Source organism: Octodon degus, unplaced genomic scaffold (genome assembly GCF_000260255.1).
Source record: "Octodon degus isolate 3935 unplaced genomic scaffold, OctDeg1.0 scaffold00151, whole genome shotgun sequence".
In the NCBI taxonomy this organism is placed as follows: domain Eukaryota; kingdom Metazoa; phylum Chordata; class Mammalia; order Rodentia; family Octodontidae; genus Octodon; species Octodon degus.
In genome coordinates this window covers 501,843-523,011 of record NW_004524727.1, presented here as the reverse complement: position 1 = coordinate 523,011, position 21,169 = coordinate 501,843, and the positions used below count along the sequence as shown (strand labels likewise).

General features: G+C 51.8%; 1 protein-coding gene across 1 annotated transcript in view; it reads right to left on the bottom strand.

Moving 5' to 3' along the window:
- Nucleotides 1-20,548, bottom strand: part of Pxdn (peroxidasin) — a 70,251-nt gene extending 49,703 nt beyond the window's left edge. Inside the window, exon 1 of the mRNA XM_004642339.2 lies at nucleotides 20,293-20,548. Coding sequence (XP_004642396.2) covers nucleotides 20,293-20,492 — 200 coding nt within the window. The 5' untranslated portion in view covers nucleotides 20,493-20,548. The remainder of the gene's footprint in view (nucleotides 1-20,292) is intronic.
- Nucleotides 20,549-21,169: the final 621 nt, after the last annotated feature.

The window sequence follows — 21,169 nt, the reverse complement described above, 5'->3', positions numbered from 1 at the left end:
CCTTCCTTGTGGGGTACCCAGGGCAGGGAGGGCTGGCCACGAGTCTCTATTGGCCACACTCCTGGTGAGTTGATCTCAGCCAGCAGAGGCCAATCTTTTTTTTTTTTTTTTGAGGTCTAATATTTTACCTTAAAGCCTTTTTACAAATGCACCTCACATTCTACTCCTTATTAGCTGCAAACACGTTTAGCCAGGCATGTGGCACATGCTTGCCATCGCAGCACTAGGGAGGTTGAAGCAGGAGGATCAAATTCGAGGCCAGTCTGGGCTACACAGTAAGACACTGCCAAAAAACAAAAACAAACCTATAAGCTCTGAGCTGTGCACATCCGAATACCAGACCTCTTTAGCACCTAGTGCAGTTCACTGACTGCGTCACCCCAAAACACCATGTTGAAATCTCATCATCCAGCGTGATAACAAGGCCAGGGAGATGGATCAGTAGAATAAGTGCTTGCCTGGCAAGTGCAAGGGCCTGAGTTCAAGCCCCAGTTCAGAAAAAAGAAAATAATCCAGCATGATGGACTCAGGAGGCCTTTGAGAGCTGGGGGCTATGAGGATGCCTCCCTCCCATGGGACCAGCAGCCTCACTCAGGGGGTCCATGGAACCCCCTCTCCTACCACTCGGACCCATCGAGAAATGGTGACACATCACCAGGAAGCACCTGAACTGGGCTCCTGCCTGTCAGTGCCTTGACCTAGGACTGGGGCCTCAAGAACCCTTTGGAATGTGTTTCCGTCCTCTATGGATCCCATGAGGGTAGCCAGATGGGACAACTCCCCAGTAGCTCAGTTGACTTGCCTGTCAGTCAGCCAGGGCAGGTCTGATGTCCATCAGGCCCCTGTAGGTTCAGGTAGGGCTCATTTATGGGGAATTTGGAGACAAGCAAATGTGTGGAGCAGCATGAAAGCCAAGCCTGATGCTAGTGGAGTTACCCGCTGCCCATGCTTGGGGACTGGCTCCAGTGTCCAGCCCCCCACTTCCTGCACTGGTGCCACTTCTTCTGATGGGGTCCTGTTTCCCTCACTACAGACTGGATAAGTCTCAGAGTTGGACTGGGGATGGGATCCAAAGATGGGGAGACAGAGGCTGACACTTAGTGGGTCGCAGACCCAGGGCATGCTGTTTCTGGAAACCAACCCACACACTGTGGACGGTGGACAACACACTGCTCTCCCTGTGTTCAGTTCAGAGAACTGAATGAGGTGGAGAAGACACTGCAGGGAAAAGCAGCTGCAGTGATACAGCTGCAGAGCTGGGCGCCAGCCGCAAGGCTGCGACCCAGTGCCCATGCCAGGCCCTGGGCCTGAGCCTTTCCTGCTGGACAGGTCCCTACTTATTCTGCAGTGGTCACCCCCAGGCAGGGTGCAAGTGCAGCTTGCCGTGACCCAGCCCACAGCCACCGACCCCCAACCTCCACCCCCATCTCTCTGCTGCTGGGCCAGCCTTAGAGATCACTTGTTCTCTGCTCAGGCTCTTTGGGGACTTCACAGAGCTGTGTCTTCACACTGTGGTCTCCAGAGAGCTTGAGAGCAAGTGATGGAGGTCCCTGCAATCCAATCCAGACTGTCCTGTGGAACCAAGATTCGCACTGGCTCCATAGCCCACCATCAGGCATCCCCAGGTCTCTGCCACCTTTTATGCCCCACTGAAACAACAACTTAGATCCAATGATACATTTGTAATCAAGCCCAGATGCCTTATCAGCACCTTTGAAAAATAAAATTCTCAAATTTGAATAATGAGAAAGCAATATTACTTTAATTACAGATCCATTTGACTTTTGATTAACCCTAAATAATAAGCCCACACAATCCAATGCTCTCCAAACTTTTTCACCAAAATGTGGAATGCAAGGTGCTATGGTTTATATCTAGCTTTGAGGGGTCAAAGCCTCATGGAGGCATGGGGCAGCTTCTAGAGTTTGTGACTGATGCATGATCCAATGCTGGGATTATGGGGGTGAGTAGGAGAGGCCACTGCTGCCACTGTTGCTCTGTTTTTGCTCTTGCTGTTTGACTTTTTTGGCCACTATGAACGGCTGCCCTCTGCCTTGGAGCCAGCTGAGTAGGGATTGAAACTTCCACAAACTGTGAGCTAAACGAGTCTTTCCTTCCTTAATTCTGGGTGTCAGGTATTTTGTCTCAGCAATGAGCAGAAAACTGAGACATAAGGCTACTGAAAGTTTCCAAAATGGAACAAAGCCGATCCTGCCGAAGGTCCCTCTCTCTTCAGCCTGGCAGTGGCACAGGAAGACACCATAACATAGCTCAGCAGTGAGCCAAAAGGTGTTGGCTTTCGGTCAGAACTAGCGGAGGAGCTGTATCCTGGTGTCCCAACTATTCCCCCAAGAAAGCCCCAGATTCCTCCCCAGGAAAGTCCCCTGAGGAAGCAATTAGAAGCCCCACTTTTATAACTAACCAGCCTCCGGCCCACGTGCAAGAGACAGTCTTAAGCAGGCCAACCCTCCCCCCTCAACCCCACCAAGCCAGAATGGAAACAAAGCCCAGGGATCCTAAATAGAGCTGGAACAATGAGCTTTGTCCAGAACAAAGAGGACCCGCCCTTCCCTGCAGGCTGGAGGGTTTCTCAAGTTATCTTCCCATCAGGCGCTGAGTAAACCCAGGAGCTACTATTTGCTTTGGAAGGGCTTGTGTCCTGCCTAGAACTTTCCCTGGCTGAGCTGAATGCAGGCACATGGACTGCTGGCTGAATGCCAGTCTAAGCCCCGGAGCTGTGTCTCCTCATTGTCCTCAAGAGTTCAGTAGGAAAGTGTCTCACCCTGCTGGGATGGTACTGAGGCCACCTGTGGGATCCCAGAGCTGTCAGCTCAGCTTGGTACGGACACCAGGTTTGCATTTCCAACCCAGGAATGGTACAAGACTGTGGCTCACTCAGCCCCAGGACCTGTGCAGAAGGCAGGAAGGATCTGGGGTGCCCTAAAAGGTGCCAATCTCCAAGTGGTTGGTGGCCATCACCTGCCCCTGGGGAATGGTTGATTTAGAAATCTGCTCAGCTACTTCTCTTCCTGAGACACATATCACCATGAGCTCACCAAGTCTGCTCTCTGGCTGGGTTTGAGACAGGAGAGAAAAATAAAGACAGGCAGAAAGAGGACAAAGAAAGCCAAACTCTGGGTCAGCTCTACACAAGCCGCGCTAATCCCCTAAGAGGTGATGTTAGCAGGAAGTTCACCTAGTTTATCTCAGCCCTCTTTATTCCCAGGCCTACAGCTTAACAGTGACTAGCATAGGGCAGGCCAAATAGCTCAGCAGATTAAAGTACCTGCAAGCAGGCGCAGGGGCAGGGGCCAGGGGTTCCATCTGGGCCTGTGGTGCTGGCCATGACCCCAGGGCTTGCTGAGACGACTGGGCATGGTGGCATATGCCTGTAATCCCAGTTCTTGGGAGGCTGTAAACAGGTGGATCACTGTGAGTCTGATCTAGTACTGAGACACTGAACACCCTGTAGATCCTTCCCTTAACAACAATCAACAACAACAAACAGTGATTAGTGTTCAGGGTTTATGGGGACATCCAACTGCCAGCTTTTACATTGTCCTCTTCTGGATCCCCCTACAGTGATGCTTAGAAACTTTTGGCCATTGTCAGACACTACAATAACCCCAGATTAGGAAAACTGGAGGCCGGTACTACACTTCCCATGGTGAGGTCATCTTCCCCAAGTGGGGACAATGACCCATGACTGAACCCCAGCATGAACTTTGTCTCACAGAATGAAGCTGCATCAATTCTTGTGGCTACTGAACCAGAACTGAAGCTGTGATTGCCGTGATGGTGAGAGGTTTGGCCCCTCTCAGTGAATCCATAAAGGCTGGTCTTGGGCTTTTGTAAGGGGCTCTGCCTGAACCCTGTGTCAGAGGGAACCCCAGCTGCTCAAGCTGGTGCCCTTTCTTATTCCCGTAATTCTGCCAAATAAAGGTGCTTATGCCTCTCACCAACACATCCTGGCCAGGGTCAAGGACCTATCAGGTGGGCAGAGAGGAGGTTCTGTCTCCTCTTGGAAGGACCTCCTTGGACCTCTTCCAGGGATAGGTGTACACACTTAAGCCCTTCTTTAAATGTATCCTCTCACCCAGGTCAGCAAACAGGCATAATTTCTGATTAGCTCAGCCCCACCCACAGAATCATCTTTGATTCATAGACATGGTAGGCATGGCCAGGACTGGGGCGTACTCCAGTGGTGTTCTCTGTCACTGTCACTCCTCCCTGTGGCTCTGGCTCTTGTCCTCACATCCCTGGCCCAGGTCTGACCTTTGCAACTGCCCTGTTCACGTCTGCACAGGACAGCATGGGCACAGAAGAACTGGGGCTGAGCAGGACATTAGGGCTGGGGTAAAGTGGACAACCAGCTGGGCAGAAGGTGCCCAAAGTCATAGAAACCCATGACTGACATGCGGGAGATGGTACCTAAAGAAAAGAAGGTGTTCATGGGACATGGGACCCAAAGGGACTCCAAAGTAGCTGGCACTGACACAGAACCAATCAGAAGGCATGATTCTAGTCCTTCATTTAAATGTGATAGTTTAGAGGACCAATCAGAAGATGCTATTTTCAATCCTTCATTTGAATGTAGGGACAACCAATCAAAAGATGCTATTCTCAACCCTTTATATACATCTGGCATGAAGCCAGGTGAGTTCTGCCCAGAGTCCTAGTGTCTTGCTTCATGAGAGGAAGCCAACCTGGGAATTCTGAGTGCAAAGGACCCCTTTCCCTTATTCTTGGTGCCAATGTGAGCCTTTTCCCTGTCTGGCGCTCACTCTTTTCCACCTTCAGTAAACGCACATGCTCGCTGCCCTTTCTGTATGTCTTGTCCCATTCTGTTCAGAACACCGAGGACCTGGAAAGAAGCCTTTGGGGTCCCCACTTGATAATAGGAAGACAGCAGGCTGGATAAAGGATAGGAAAGGAACACTTCCTGTTATGGCGGGAGGGCTGTGTCCATGTCCTCTGTGAACATGTGTGTCAAGGGCATACCATGGTGTGTCAAGGGGGACCTGGGGCTGGATCTTGCAGTGGCACTGGACACGGCCCAGAAAGGGCAGGGGTGCCCCCTGGGGAAGCCACACACAGCCTCCCACAGCCCTAGGGTGCAGTGACACCCACGCACTGGTTCAGGGGCACAAAAGCCTCCACAGTGAGAATTGCTCCAGACGGTGGGCCAAGCTCCTCCCTCCTCTGCAGCTGGCTGTCTCTGGGGAAATATAAATAAGCGTTTGGGTGTGTTTCCCACCTACTCCTACCATATGCAAGGCAGCCTGCTGCCCACCTGTCCTTCATTTGTATCTTACAGAAGCACACTCATTTTCCACTGCAGCGGGCCGCTGCGCTACCTCCCTGTTCCCCACTGCGCACTCAAGTGGCCAGGTCAGGCTGCCAGTGCCATGGCGTTAGGAGGCAAGGTCTTTGCCATGCTTTGCTTTAGAGGAGGTCCTGTTGATGGGGTTAGAGGGCTTCAGAGTGGGCAGAACAATGGGATGAGTGTGCTTGAAGTGAGGGGGAGAAGGTGCTGAGAGGGATTCATAGCAACATTTGTATTCTGATAAAGTGTTAAAAATGTAAACACTTACAGAAGCTTTCTACCCACCTTGTACTGTACTTGTGCAGGTGTTTTGACAGAGAAAGATGCAGCCTCAGTTTACCCACTGAAGGTAGGTCGGACTGCCTTTGTGACCTGTGGTGGGCAGGTGGGGTGCTGCTCACAGAAGTGACAGGCCTGGGCCCAGTTCCCACCTCTGCCACAGCACAGAGGACCCCTGGGCCAGTGTCCTGACTTCATGGAGCTTCAGCGAGCCTTCGAGTAAACCCAGGTGACATCATTATCATCCAGGTAACAGGATGGTGTGACGAGTGAAGGAAGAGATTTGCCAAGTTCAAGATGTGTGAAGCAGAGGGCTGAGGGATAGGAAACCGGCTGGCCCTGGGTTGCCACGCCCTTGCCCTCTCTGGGAGACACATGCCAGCTGAAAGCTAGTAGTCTCACTCCTTCCACACCAAGTGGACAGGTCCCAAGGAGCTGGAGCCATCTGCCTAAAATCGCCGAGCCCAAGTGGCACAGAACCAGGAAGGGACTCCCAGTTTCATCCCCAGCTGCCCTAAGACCCTTCACTTCTGGCAGCTTCTTGGCCAAGTGTGAACTGAGGGTCCCCAGCATGAGCTTGGCTAAGATGCAGGTGTTGGCTCCAGGGAAAAATGGATTTGATTAGCGCAGACACTAACACACCCCAGGTATTGACATCTAGACAGTACAGCAAGCTGTGTCTCCACAAGTCAATACCACAGGACAGGTGAGGCTCCCCGCCACCAGCCAGTGTGGCCTGGGAAGGGGGGTGGGTATGTGCATTCCCCCAACCGACACTGCTGATAGTGGATTCCACACATGCCCGGTGCTTCCCAGCCTCTTTTTCTTATTATCCACCCGCAACTGGCTCCACACTCAGCCTGGGGTGCTTGTTTCCGCCACAGTTTCAGCAGATCTGCCTGACTATTACACAGGCAGGGGGCACACGGGATTCCACATACCGGGAGGAGACTCTTGCGGGCTGCGGTCTCTGCAAGTTCCTCCTGAGCCACACACCACCCACAGAAGGTTCACCTCACATGTGTAGTTAAGGATCAGTCACCACTGTGACAAGGAGAGTGTCTTGTTGGTGGGATATCCTTGAGGGCAATGGATCTGGATGCACAGGTAGACTCTACTGCCATCCTAGTCTCCTAGTCTCCTGCAACCTGCTCCACCACTAACCTGCTACTCCAGCCTGCTCACAGCACCGACCTAAATGCTAGCCCACTCTGACCACTGCCATAAAGAACTGCTCACCTATGGCACTGGGCTTTCACGCTGACCTGTGGTATCACCCAATATACTAACCTGCCACATGATGACTGTAACCACATGCACGATTCTAGCCTCTCTGCTCTGCTCACCCATCAAGGATTCTGCCTCTTCTCTGGCGGTCATTCTAGTGAGCTGTGGTGGCCCCAGATGCTGGGCCAGCAGGACATCAGACCAGGATGGTGGCTGCCCAGGTTGGAATATAGGTGGAGGAGGGCAGAGAGAGCCTAGGCAGGAGCTTTGATGTCCCTACCTGTGGTCCCTCATCTGTGCTGCCCACCTTCCCTCTTTCATAGCACCTCAAGGCTAAGAGAGGCATCAAGGAACCAGGCATAGTGGCACATGCCTGCAAGCCCAGCACGCTAAGGGGTTCAAGCAGGAGGATCACAAATTTTGAGTTCAGCCCACGCAACTTGGCAAGTCCCAGATTTAGAACAAGGGATCTGCCCTGCTGCCCAACCATTTGGGCTAAGCCCCACTGTGAGCAAGAGCTCACCTGCCCTGGTCAGCTGTGGCCCAGGCGACCAGAGTCATGTGTACGCGTGCTATGTGTGCTGCCAGTCAAAGGAGGGGCGTCTTCCACTCTGGCCAGACGGAGGAGGTGAGCTGGCATGGCACTCACAGCTCTCTGCTGGCTGCTCCAGGCCTAAGGGCCCCAGCCTTTCACCTTCACAGCTCAGTGCTCTGGGCACCACCAGCCCTTGTCCTACAGCTCAGGGTGTCCATAGCTCTCAGCCCTTCCTGTGACAGCTCTGGAGATCCATGTGTGTGCCCACAACATTCAACCTTCAGTGTGTCAGATCTGGGCCCAAAGCTACCCAGCAGCTCAGTAACATGCAATGCCCCTCAGTAGCCATGTGCTCGCCAGCAGCTTCCCCTGGTCTCTGTGGAGCCCTTACATAGTACCAGCCTCCGCCAGGTGTGTCCACTAATCACTGAGGCCTCAAGTCACTGGTGGCTGATCCTCAGCACTTCAGAGCCGATTCACAGGAAAAAACCAACACAGACCAAATTCCCGAGAGCCTCAGTGGACCAAAAGACCAATGAGGCCCGGTTTGCTGCTTAATTGAGCATCAGAATTCCTGTGATTGGCCCAAATTCACACCTGATGATTGGTCCTTATTTGAGCTTTCCGATTGGTCATGATTGGTGCATATTTGAGTCTGCTGATTGGTCCAAATTGTTCCAAATTCAAGCTTTCTTTGACCAAAGCAGGTACAATTTCTTCCCAGACTCCAAGCCTACAGACATAAACATTAATCTCATCTATGAATAGATGAAGCATCTGGAGTGATGCCTGAGTGCATTTCCAGGGCCACAGCCTGACGTAAAATTCACCACCACAGAATGGCAGGCAGAAGAGCTGGGGGCGAGAGCTGCATCCCACTCCCTAAGACCAACACGGTCATTTAAACAACTCCAAGTGAGTTCAGCCAAACAAATGTCCCCCACAGGGCCTCACCAACTGCCGAGCCAACTAGGCAGAGGGAGATGGGCTTTGTATAACCACACCGCAGGAAGCCACCGCCTCCCCTAAGTGTTGACTGTCTCCAACCTGGCTGTGTTTTAATTGCCCCCACTGAGGAAATGGGTCACGAACTGGATAATGAAGAGGCCCTCAGCTTCAAACTATGGTGGCTCCTGCACACACAGAACTGGAACATCAGGAGGAGCCCAGGCCAGGGCTGGAGGAGGGCACTGGGTGAAGTATGAAGTGCGCTGCGCTGAGGAGGAAATACCATGGTGAAGGAGGGGGCAGGAGCCACTCCCCCCCTCTGGGGGCGATCAGAGCACAGAGGAAGTCATCTGTGGGAAGGTACCTACAGTGCCCTGCAGGACAACCTCGGTGGGGACACAGGAATAAGTCTCAGCCAAAACTCTCAAACGGCAGGACAGGATTGAACCCCAAATGCAGGGCCTTAGGCACTCTGCTAGGCAAGTGCTCCACCACTGAACTCTATCCTCCAGTCTTTTCTTTTACTTTTGGGGCAATGTCTTGCTAAGTTGGCCATACTGGACCTGAACTTGCCGTCCTCCTGCTTCAGCCTGCTGGTAGGTGTGCACGGCCACACCCAGGTGCTCTGCAGGTCTCAAGGTGGCTGACTTGTTTTCCCTCAGTTTGCTCCACGGGCCAGTCTGTCTCACCCTCTGCTCTCCGCCACAGTACAACACCATAGTACAAGGTCTGCCTGCTGTACTGTGAAGTCTGGGGCTCTAGTGGGTACACGGCTCACCCCAGCATGCAGGTACGAAGCCCAGTGCAGCAAAGGGGTGTAAAGGGCTACACTGCCCTCTGTCCAGACACAGGCCAGGTGTGGGCAGGAACGGCAGGAAGATCAGCCTCTAGGTCATTTCCTCCTAAGCCTTGCTCTCCCAGGAACATGTTCCAAAGCTGTTCCAAAGGCTGTTCGGACACAGAACTCTGGAAACTTCACAGGAGAGGGCTTCTCCAAGACTAGAAAATATATCAAAGTTGGATGTTCAAACTCATGCCTTCTGAGCTTGGGAGAGGAGAGGCTTAGGTGAGGGGGGCGGATCGCTCCTCCTACAGCTCTCCCCTTCCCTATAATTGTCTCTCCCAGCAGCAACCCTGTTCTTAAACCATGAGCAGGGCAGGAAGTGGTCCAGTACTATAAAGGCACTTTCAACACTGCTGGGTGGGCCTCACAGCCTGACCCTCCCTGGGAAGTGAGCACCCCATTGCAGGGTGGGTGCACACCAGTGCCTGACACTTATCAAAGACCTCCATAACTGGGGATAGATAGGTGGGCAGGTGATGAACAGATGTATATGTGGATGGATGGATGGTAGATGCATAAAGATGGACATTTGGATAGATGGATGGGTCAGTGATGGGTGGGTGGGTTGAGGTATCCATGGTGTTACGGTTTGTGTCTAGATGTCCCCCCCAGAGCTTCATGCAGTCATGGGCTTCTAGAGTTTATGATTGAGTCATGGTCCAAAGATGGAATTATGGGTGTGAGTGCTAAGCCTACTGTAGGGCAGGTAGCTTGCACACGATATAAGGGAGGGAAAGAGGCTTGCTCTCTCCCATAACTCCTCCTTTTTGCTCTTCCTGTTTCTTTCTCTGTCCTCCCTCCACCACCATGAACTGTTCCCCTCTGCCACGTGCCACAGTTCCTTGGAGCCAGCCGAGTTTGGACTGAAACCTGCACAAACTGTGAGCTAAATAAATCTTTCCTTTCTTAGTTTTGGGTGTCTGATATTTTGTCCCAGCCATGAAACACATGAGTAAATGGATGAATGGGTGGATACTTGTGTGGGTGGATGAATGGGTAGGTGGAAGGATGGAGGGCTAAGTGGCACTGATTTCAGAAATCACACAATGAAAAACACACAAAAGACCAAATGTTCAAGGTTAATGTTTCTGTTGCCATGCCAACACAAACATCCGACATCTGAAAAAGTAACATGGTGACTAACTGTATCTGCTTTCATTGTTATTTTCAAAGTTAAGAGTGGTACTAGTTTTGGACTTTTAGAAACATTTGCTACACCCCAGGAAGCAACAGCCTAACCTTACTTCCTATGGGACCTCTGGCTGCGAGTGGGCGAAAGACTGACACTAATGACAAGGTTACCAGACGACCTTTGACCTTGTGTTCCACTGGAGAAACACCAGGTACTCACATTTCATCTGAAAGAAATCTTCCTGCCTGACAAACGCCTGAGGAGGGAACCTCCTATTCTTCAGACAGTATAAACACTAACCTCAGTGCTCTAATTATTGCTAAGGCAAAACGTTCCATTTTTACCATGGTCAGCCTTACTTCTAAAGCAGGTCTGTGTTTCCATGTTTACTATTCTTCATTCTTAGTGAGTAACTAAGATTAGATCTATGCTCATGCCACATGCTAGAAAAGGAGACTTGTTTCTAAAAATAAAGAAGGGGGTTTGAGAAGAAGGGCAGAGTGCCCACAATTATGGGGCATTTCCACGTCCCAGCCTCAAAACGAGAAATGAGAGGTTTCTTAAACATCTGGTTTGGTCTGTCAATGAAAACAGCTAATCCGACATGGAAAACTGTACTTCGTGGTAACTTCATTTGTACCACAAGTCCACTTCAATTAAAGTCTGCACAAAAATGCTGAAAGGATCTCAGCCCCTGAGTTTACAGCCTGCTCCACCCCAGGAGAGATACCGAGCTGTGTATTGCAGGGGAAATAGGTGTATTATTGATAGAGACACTATCAAACTATGTTGCAGATTTATTTTGTTTTTGTGGTATTGTGGACTGACACCAGAGATTTTGCACTGAGATTCATCCAAAGCCCTATTTGTTTGTATTTTGAGACAGGGTCTTGCTTGGTTGCTATGGTATCCAACCTCTCAGAATACTGCAATTACAGATAGGTGCTACCGTATCCAGTTTGTTGCCAGATTTTAAAACAGAAAATACATTATAGAGCAAGAAAGTTTATCAGGACCTAGTTTTTGAAAATAGATACATGATAGATGAATACAGAAATATCAACAGGCTCATATGCACACATACAGGTGCTTTTCTCTAAGGATAGGAGCCTGAGGCTGTTGCTTTGTTTATCTGTATTTTCCAACGTTTCTTCCAGTAACATGTACAAATGTACAAATTGCAACAAATTTTTTAAAAATTTGTTGCAAAAGAAAAATAAACATAGTGGCACAATTAGTGGGTAAGAGAGCTTATTTCATAACTCCTGAGCTTGCAGCCTGCAGAGCAAAAGGGGTAGCCCCTGGCTTCCCGCAGGAATGGCTGATGTGACGTTCGTGCATCTGACAGAACTCCACTCTGGGGACTGAAGGCAGTGGGGCACATTTCCAAAGGTCTTACAAATTTATATACAACTTTGGATGTGCAGGAGGTAAACAGGAAAAGCTCAGAGCACAGGGCCAGAGCCAGAGAGCAGGAACATGCACAGGAGTTAGGGCGTAAGTCATAGCCCTGCCACAGGGCTGCAGGAGGCACACAGTTCTAATCCTGAGCAAACACTCTTCAGAAACACAGCTGATCTCCTGGCCCCTGAAGTGGACGTCCAAGCTGAGTATTAAGGATTCCTCCAGCCTTCCCTGTTGGAATTATCCAGGGCAGACATAACGTCAAAGCTTCTCTGCCTGACCCTTGGAGAAGTGTTCAATTGTCCAGCTTGCAAGAAATCTGCCTATAAGTGTCACCGAGACTACTCTACTCATATCTTGGACCACGACACTGGTGTCAGTCAAACACACACAAGTTGCTTTTAGTGCTGAAGTGCAGATAAGGGGATTCTTCACCTTAGAAAGGAGAGAGTTTTTAACTAAAGCTGTCTATCTGTGGTAGTATTGCCAACTCACACTTTAGGAGTTGGGCTGCAAGTTGGGAAGGTGTAAAGTCGCTCTAACTCAAAGCACATCAACACAGGGAACATCTATATCACGGACACCTGGTTGACCACACTAAGAAGGCTGTTTTACACTCACAAACAGCAGCATCCTGTTGAGGACAAGAAGGGAAAATGATCAGTCAGGGAAGCCTAAAGATAGTGCAATAATTATACACTGCTGAAGTCTAGCGCAGCAGAAGGAGAGAAACTCTCAAATCTTCCCTGTGTGGGCACCTGCTGAATCCACCTCCCCTGGCACTAGGCTGGGACAGGAGGCGAGTGCTCCCCAATACAATGTGGCAACACTGAAGTGTCCCCCCTTGCAGCGTGGTGTGGTGAGCCTTCCTGGTGGTCACTGTCCCATCTCCCTCCAGCACACCCTGGAGGCACCAATTCAGGGCGGACAGAACTGGGGACCTGGAGTCACTGTTGGAGCAAAGAGGATTGTACCTGTCAGCTTCCCATCAGGAAGACTCAACACTCACGACAGGAGGAGGAAAAGCTTAACTTGGCTCACAGCTTCAGAGGATTCAGTCCATGGTCAGCTGCTCCAAGGCAGGAGCACCATGGCAGAAGGGCGTGGGGAAGCAGAGCTGCTCAGTTCATGGTGGCTGGGAAGCAGAGCAGGGGAACAACGCCAGAGAGGAAGGAGACAGGGGCCAGATGAGGCCCCAGGGTCACCCTCCGTGACCACTCAGGCTCATCCAGAAGTGGGCTCTGCTAACCTCCTGGAAAGATCCCAAGCCAGTGCAGCTGACATAATCAAGCTGAACCAGCACAAGGATCCTAAAGAAAAGAAGCAAGCAGCCTTTGGCAGATGTAAACACTTGTGATTCAACCCACACAGCCCACCCTGAGACCCCAGCTCCAAGCAGGACCCCCAGGAAAAGCTGCCCAGCCAAGTGCATCTCGAAGGTGGTGCACACTACCGAGTCTGTGAGGGCTCATGACAGCACCGTGCTTACGCCACCTGACGCACAGTGCTCCAGAGACCCAGAAGAAGCAGTGCTGGAGTGGAGTCCTTGGCAGCACTTCTTAAAAAAAAAAAAAAAATCTGAACTTGAGAATGTGAACTCAGCTTGTATTTTATTCTCATTGTTATTTTCTACCACACCTTGCTGCAGAAGAATGTAAAGAAGGTTCAACAACATTTTTTAAAGAGTATGTGGGGACTTGTGCTTTCCAACATGATGGAATGACAAGGGCAAGACTCACTCAGTGAAACACAATGAAGACACCAACAAAAGCACAGAATTAATATATCCAAAAGTCAGTTTTCCAGAGTAGTAAAACTGATAAACCTCCAAACAGGAGGAAAAAAAAAAAAAAAAAAAAAAAAAAAAAAAAAAAAAAAAAAAAAAAAAAAAAAAAAAAAAAAAAAAGAGAGAGAGAGAGAGAGAGAGAGAAACCAATTTCTACTGGTAGGGAGGAGACAGCAGATATTCCTAGAATTGTTCAAAGAACAAGGACAGTAAGAAAGCAACTGAAGCCAGGTATGGTGGCACATGCCTGTGATCCTAGACCTCCAGGAGGCTGAGGCGGGAGGATCTCAAATTCCATCCCAGCCTGGGCAACTTAGTGACTTAGTGAAACCTTATCCCAAAATGAAACTTAGAAAGGGGTGGGGATGTAGCTCAGTGTAGACCTTACATTCAATCCCCAGAAACAGGAAAAAGAAAGAATAAAATCCCTCCTGAGCAGAGATGTACAAGTCTACGTGGAGGGATGCCCACGGCCACCCGGAGGCAGAGATGAAGGATGCATGCTCACTATCTTGGGAATCTTGCACGACACCACTACATCAGCAGCACTGTTGAGCTCACCATCTTGAAGGTAAGACAAGGGACAAAACTTTCTGTATCCCCTGCTTGGTGCTCTCCCACCAGGTGCAGCTCTGTGCCTTGATAAGGCTTTTCTTCCTCCTGAAGAAAAATTCTCTGTAAGAAGGGACTAGTTCTTGGCTAAGATTATACTTCAGCCTGACTGGAACAAAAGGCAGATGACCCTTGGCTCACCAATGTAGGCCCATGCCTGTTATCCCAGAACTCTGGAGCCTGAGGCAAGAGGATTGTTGTGACTTTGAGGTCAGCCTGGGTTACCAAGTTAGTTCAAGGCAGCCTGAATTCCATAACATAGCAAGACCCTGTCTCAAAAAAAGAAAAGAAAATGAAGACTGATGACACCCTCTGTGACCAACCACCAGACCACCGGACCCACCCAGAAGGGGCTCTACTAATCTCCAGGGGTGGGTTCCAGGGGAAGACCCTACTCTACGGCACTCTGCACATAGAGTCTGGAGTTTATCTCTGAAGAACAGGACATTGGCAGTCTTCTAAGAAACACCCAGCCTTGGGCTCCCAGACAAGAACAGAGCCAGACACTGGCCCTTCCAAGAGCTGATTAGGAGGCTGTGGGGAGATGTGGAACCAGTTAGTATCAGAGAGGTGCCTAATCAACCCTGGTAACAGGCAACAGGACCTGCACATCCTCCTCCCATGTCTCTGGGGTAAGGACCTGGAGGCCAGAGTGTCTGGATTCTCAGCGCTTAGGATTTCTAAGCAATCAGGGAGAAGGGCAAGCCTCCAACACACAGCTCTGAGACCCGGTACCCACATCAGGGCAAGAGAACTGTGATCTGCCCAGGCACCAGGTCTTACCTTTCTCTAGATTTAACCTGTGTCAGACAAACCATCCTGTGCTGAGATCCCCTACCTGTTCTGTCTATGGCTTTGTGGCACCTGAAGATGGACTAAGTGACTGGAGGTGGGGGAAAATGACCCCTGCTTTTCAAACTAAGCACCCAGTGGGTATGGTGGTGCGTGTCTGTCATCTCAGCACTTGGGAGGCCAAGGCAGCAGGATCACCAGGGCAGCCTGAATTACATAGTGAGAGTCTGTCTCAAAAATGCAAAATAAAACCAAATGCAAAACAAAACACCCAGGCAGAGGAGATATAAAGCCTTGCAACGATAAATCTGGAAAGATTTTAAGCCAACCAGCGATGTTATGTGAAGGACTGAAATGCATCTCCCTGCCCCTCCGTATCCTGCTGGGTCTGCACCAGTGGCCTGCAGCACAGAGCGGAGTGACTGGCACCAGTCGACCCCTGACTCGGGACGCCTGGTCCTCCCACAAGGACCATCCCAACTGTTTATACATTGCAGTATGATTTAACTGCTCCTGAATGGAATTCATCAAAGAAGCTACTTTTAAATAAATCATATTTTCTTGTGTATCCTAAAACTACATGAATAACTTAAAATAACCAGGTGACCCGGACATGGTGGACTACAAGAAACCTCCTGTCTGAAAGAAGACCATTTCCATACAGTATGTAGGAGAGGCACAAAGTGCCTCCTGAACCCTAAAGGACGTCCAGGTCTCCAGTCCCTAGTTCTGAGCCCAGAGCCTCGCGGTTATACATTTAAGTCTATTTTAGCTTCTTGTTATTGTCAAGTGCGAAAGAAAAAGCCTGATTTCTCCAGTCAGAAAGATGGAAACTCTACTGAGTAGCCCATGGGAATCAGCATAATGCATGGGGCGCTTCCAGCTTTTACCCATTTTACAAGTACTGAGGCCACCCTGGATTTTGTCTTTGTTTTGTTTGGATTGTTAATGGTGCACCTGGAGCCCATGATGGGCCAGTTCTGGTCACCCTGCTTGCCTGACATCCTTGTCTTCTGATAAATCTCATAAAAAACGTCCTGGGTCTTTGGTGAGGCATCCTTGCCAACTCTGGCCATAAGCTGGGGGGGGGGGCACAGACTTCAGCCACAGTACTGGGAGAGGCGCGGGCTCCACATCCACGCTGAGCAAGCTCCAGCCAGCCCTAGACCAGGGCCACCAAGCACACTGATAGATTGTCAGGAATCCAACACTCAGGAGCCTCGGGCAGGAGGATCCAGAGTTTCAGGCCAGCCTGGCCAGCATAGCAAGTTGGCCAGCCTAAACGTAGAAGAACAGTCTCAAAAAAGAGTCCCCCAAATTACCCGCCGCTGGTGGCTTCTCTTCCCACTGCATGGGGAAGGATGGCCTCAGTTGCCACTCATCACCAAGTGAGGAAACTGCATCCAGGAACACCAAAGAAGGCCAGGTGCTGGGCAGAGGGGGCTTTCCAGACACAGCCAGAAGTGGGGTACAGTGCCCCAAGGCAAGGCTCCCTGAGGGAGCCCCCATTTCCCAGCGAAGTCCCAGAGCCAGGAGATGGGGAAGAAAATCCTGGGTTCATCCACCATCGTGCTAAAGATGAGCGACCAACATGCAAGATACTTTAAAAAAAATCTACTGGAGCTGCAATCACAATTTTTTTTTAAAAAAATTTCATCACAACAGTTAATTTAAACATAAAGCAAAACCCAGCACTCTGGGAGGCTGAGGCAGGAACATTCCAAATTCAATCCCCACCTAAACTATTTAATGAGGTTGTTGCAAAAATCCCAAAATACCTAAAAAGGGCTGCTGTACATGTGCATAGCCCAGTTTAATGACCCTGGGCTGGATCACCAGTGCCGGGGGAAGAAAAAGAACAGCAGAAATTTGTTTCACACAAAGGAAAGACTCAAACTGGGGACTGAACCCAGGGCCTTCACACTCAATTCCATCCCTAGTCCCCCCCTTTTTTTTTTTTTGTATTTAGGACAAGGTCTACAGGGTCTCACTGTGTAGATCAGACTTGTAGTGATCCTCCTGTTTACAGCCTCCCAAGTGCTGGGATTACAGGCGCCCAGCCACCACTCCCAGTCTCAATCGCATCTCAGTGCGCACAGGGGGTGGGGGCGGGGCCGGCACAGGCCAGGGGACTGAGCTCCAGGCCCCTGCGTCTACCTAAGCAGGCTCTTTATCTGCTGAGCTATTTGGCCGACCCCCTACCCCTTTTTATTTTGAGACGGGGTCTCCCTAAGTCACCAAGTTCCCCAGGTTGAGTTCACACTTAACGATCCTCTGGTTTCGGCCTCCCAGAGTGCTGGGATCATAGGCATGCATGCACAGCCGAGCCTGGCATTCAGTCTTTTTATTTTTAAACTGGTTGGTCTCAATACTCCACATGCCCAACACACAGCGAGAGGGAGAATCCGGAACAGCTGTCCAGGAGACAGGTGGCCTCGCTGGGACCCATGCCCAGTCCCTGCAGCGCCACCTCCCTGTCTCGCCACCGCACACACGCCCGGGGTTTCTGCCACACTGGCTTGGTTTGGAACAACTCCGGGTTTTGGGGAGGCGGGCACTGCCTGGTGGATGCAAGCTGCACCGAGTGGATTCCCCTGACCTCACTGGCTTGGGCTCTGGGAGGAGGAAGGGGCGGGCAGAGGGGCGGGGCCTAATGGAAGAGGCCGAGAGTAGCAGGAGCCAGTGCTGTTTAAAAGTACTTTCCTCCAAAAGGCTGGAGTGGAAGAGGAAAGAGGTCTATCTCTCTGGATCTCATTATCAGGAAGACCGACTTCTCCCGCTGGGCCCAGGGCACATACTGGACAGCATTTGTGCTGAGCAGCTAGTGTCCTCCTGGTAGGAGGTGGGAGGGAAGGCTGCAGCAAGGTGAGCTCATAGCACAGGAAATCTGGATCACAGGGGGGCTTAGTCTCTCACCAAGATTGTCTGAAGCCCTAAACCACAAATCATGATAATCTGGAATTAGGTTTGGCCCAAACCACCCGGAGCCTGACCGCCTTCCAGGTAATCCTGACTTACTCCTGATGCAGAGGTGGGGTTGTGAAAGCCAAGGGAAACCCTGCCGGTGTCCTAGACCTAAAGGCTTTGGAGCTCACTAGTTCCTTACCTCTGTTATGTTCATCACCTTTTTTTGTTGTTGTTTTTAGACTGGATCTCCTAGGTAGTTCAGGTTGGCCTTGAACTCACTCTGTAGCCCAGCCTCACCTGGAATCCGTGGGGCTCTTCCTGCCTCAAGTGTTGGATTCATGGTGTGTGCCACAAACCAATTTAGTGTTCATCAATTTTTACCAAAGTTTTTTAAAAATTACAAACTAACAATATATGCAACTGTTTGAAAAGTGGAATAAACACTGAATGCTTCTGCACAGAACTGCATCCTATCAAGCAACCCACTGTATGCCAGCCTGGACCCCAGGCACACAGGAGAGGTCACCCTCTTTCTGAGGTAACCATTTCCTTTTCTTTCCTACAACGATCACAGCACACACAGCCTCTGTCTACCCAGAGACACACTCACTTTGGGGTACGCGGCTCACTAGCTGAACTCCAGTCCTTGATTTGGCTTCCAGCCCTGGCCACAGGGCACTGAACCTGGTGTTGCCCCTCTCCTGTATTCCCACAATGGTGTAGGGGGCCCATCATTTCACTCAGAGTCTCTTTAGTTCCCTGGGGTTTCAATCATCCTACTCCACCCTCAGGGACACCAAGTGCTGTCACTTCAGTACGTTTCGGAAAACTCCAAAAGCCATATAACTGTGGCACTAATGCCTGGACTAGGTAGGAGGTCACCGTTCCCCTCTCCTCTCCTTTATAAGTCCTGTGTCACATTTTTGTGGCTCACTGGGGTGGGGGTGGAGATGTGACTGATGGGTGGGGGAGAAACACACTCTTCACTTTTGTTCTACAGTGCTCATTTTGCAATATGGTTCTTTTTCAAAAGCAATTAAGAGTTGAGACCAAAACATAGCTAAGGTGTGAGATGTGAGAAATGGCCTTGGGGGTCAACTGTTTTCCACCAACTCACTGAAGAATTGATTATCCACACTTAGGGAACCTGGCTCCTACAGTCCACTTTGGTGAGAAGCCCACTGAAAGGCCAACCTTGGCTGAACATCTAACATTTCTAGGAGGAACCTAGTTTGCCTGGCTCTCTGAGGGGCACCATTTCAGGCTGAGCATAAAATCAGCCCTGGACCCCCAACCTGCACAACTTATCTGCACAGGGTGACCTCTAGAGGTGGGCTGTCGGGCAGGGCTCTTTAGATTTAAGAGGTTAGCCCACTAACCCTCCCACTTCCTAATTTTACAACTTTGGCACCCTCCTCCACGGTGCCAGGAGTCCTCAGTCTCTCTATGTGAAGCGAAATAGAGAAAGACAACTGCAGTACGCGGAATGAGAGCCCCAAACGCAAGCCAGCCTCACTGAATTTACACTTTTCAGATTCAATCTGGTGGCCACGGGTATCCCAAACGCCAGCTTGCAAGAGGAAGGGATTCCTGCGGCGAGGAGGGTGGCGTAGAGTCCGTGGCCTGGTGACAGGGGGGCAATATGCGCGTTACACTGTATCCGCTGGATGGAACAAGACGAATGCACAAGAGCCCAGCTAACCCCGCCGCCGGAATCGGCGCTGGAGGGTGTGAAGCGCTCCAGGCCAAAGTTGCTGAGTCTGGGCTCCACGATCCCCCAGAATGCGCAGAGCTCGGTCCCCACGGCGGGGCCCCTGGGAACCCTATGAACTGGGGCTGGCGATGAGGCTAGTGAGGGAGGTTCCAGGGCGCGGGGAGGAAGAAGGGAAGCCGGGAGGCCAGGCGGGGAAGGGAGACCCGGGCGGAGGAAAGGCCGGGCCCCTCGCTGGAGGAGAGGCGGGGACCCGGGAAGAAGGGAGCACCGAGCTGGGGGGAAAAGAGACCCGTGAGAGGAGGCGCGAAGGACAGAGGGGCTTACCGTGAAGCCCCCAAAGACTTTCCCGTCTGGCCAGGGACGTCGATCTCCCAACAAAGGCGGACCTCGAGTCCGCGCGCTCACTCGGGTCCGCCCCTCTGAGTCCTGGCCAGGACGGACAAAGGCTGGGTTCCCCCACGTCCGCCAGCTAGGGTCCCACGTTCCAGCAGACCCCAGCTCCTGGCGCCCTTGAGTCTCTGAGCACCGCATGCCCTCCGGCTCCCCGGCACCCTAGACCTCCTCCCAGGTTCCTGGAGTCTCTTGACCCCTGAGCACCCCGAATACGCACCTCTCTGCACCCCACCCACTCCCAGACTCTTGTGCCCTTAGTCCCCGCGCCCCCCCCCCCGCTTCTCCCTAAACCCTAGTTACCCCAGGATGCTGTGGCGCTCGCCCTCCCTGTGCCCCCTGCGTCCCAGCCTCCCCCACCGCGGGCTCCAGCGGCCCTCGGACCCAAGCACTCACAGAATGGAGGTTTGCGGCGCCACGGCAGGCACGGCCTCCAGCAGCAGATGCATGCAGCGGACAGTGGTGCGGAAGCACAGGCAGCGGCTCGGGCACCCTGCGCCGGGTTTCTGAGCGACCGCGACCAGCGCACCCCAGGCGCAGCAGAGCACCAGCGCCAGCAGGCAGCGGCGCGCGGGACCCGCGGGTCGTGCGTCCATGGCCAGGGCGCGGACAACGGGCGCGCGGGACAGACAGACCGCCAGGGCCCGGCGCCTCCTCCGCCCGCTCGGACTGAGCGCCAGGCGCCGCCCGCGGCCCAGCTGTGAGCGGGGGTGGGAGGGGTGTCCGCCAGCTGTGCACATGCGCGTGGCTCCTCCCTGCTCCCTGGCCCTGCGAGGGCTGGGGCGGGGCGAGGACTTGGCTCCAGAGTTGGACAGCTGCGCCTCCCCCCTTCAGCTCAAAGGGGTGAGCGCGGGGTACAGAGTAGAGAAATGGGGCCGGGCTTGACTCCCAGATTCTGCTCGCTGGGGCCTCAGCTAAGTTATCTCTGCTCTCTCAGCGTGGCTGCTTCCTATGCGCAGACGGGTTTTCACGCTGTTGGCGATGCTGTGGTCGCTTAACGCTCCTTAGAGAGTTCCAGCACCGACCCATAGCACTCTGGCACGCTCTCTGCCTCGGTGTCGCCTGTCCCGGTATCCTTTCCAAGGGGAAAACTCTCTTTCCTGGGGGACCCCACCACGAGGGGGGCCTACCTTCCAGGACCTATGCCCGGAGGAGGAGCCTTCATTCAGAGGGTTCCGTGGGGGCTCTTGGGGAGGAGGCTACCTCCTATCTACCTAGGGTTATCAACTTTTTATTTATTTATTTATTTTTAACTATACAACATGTCTGGCCT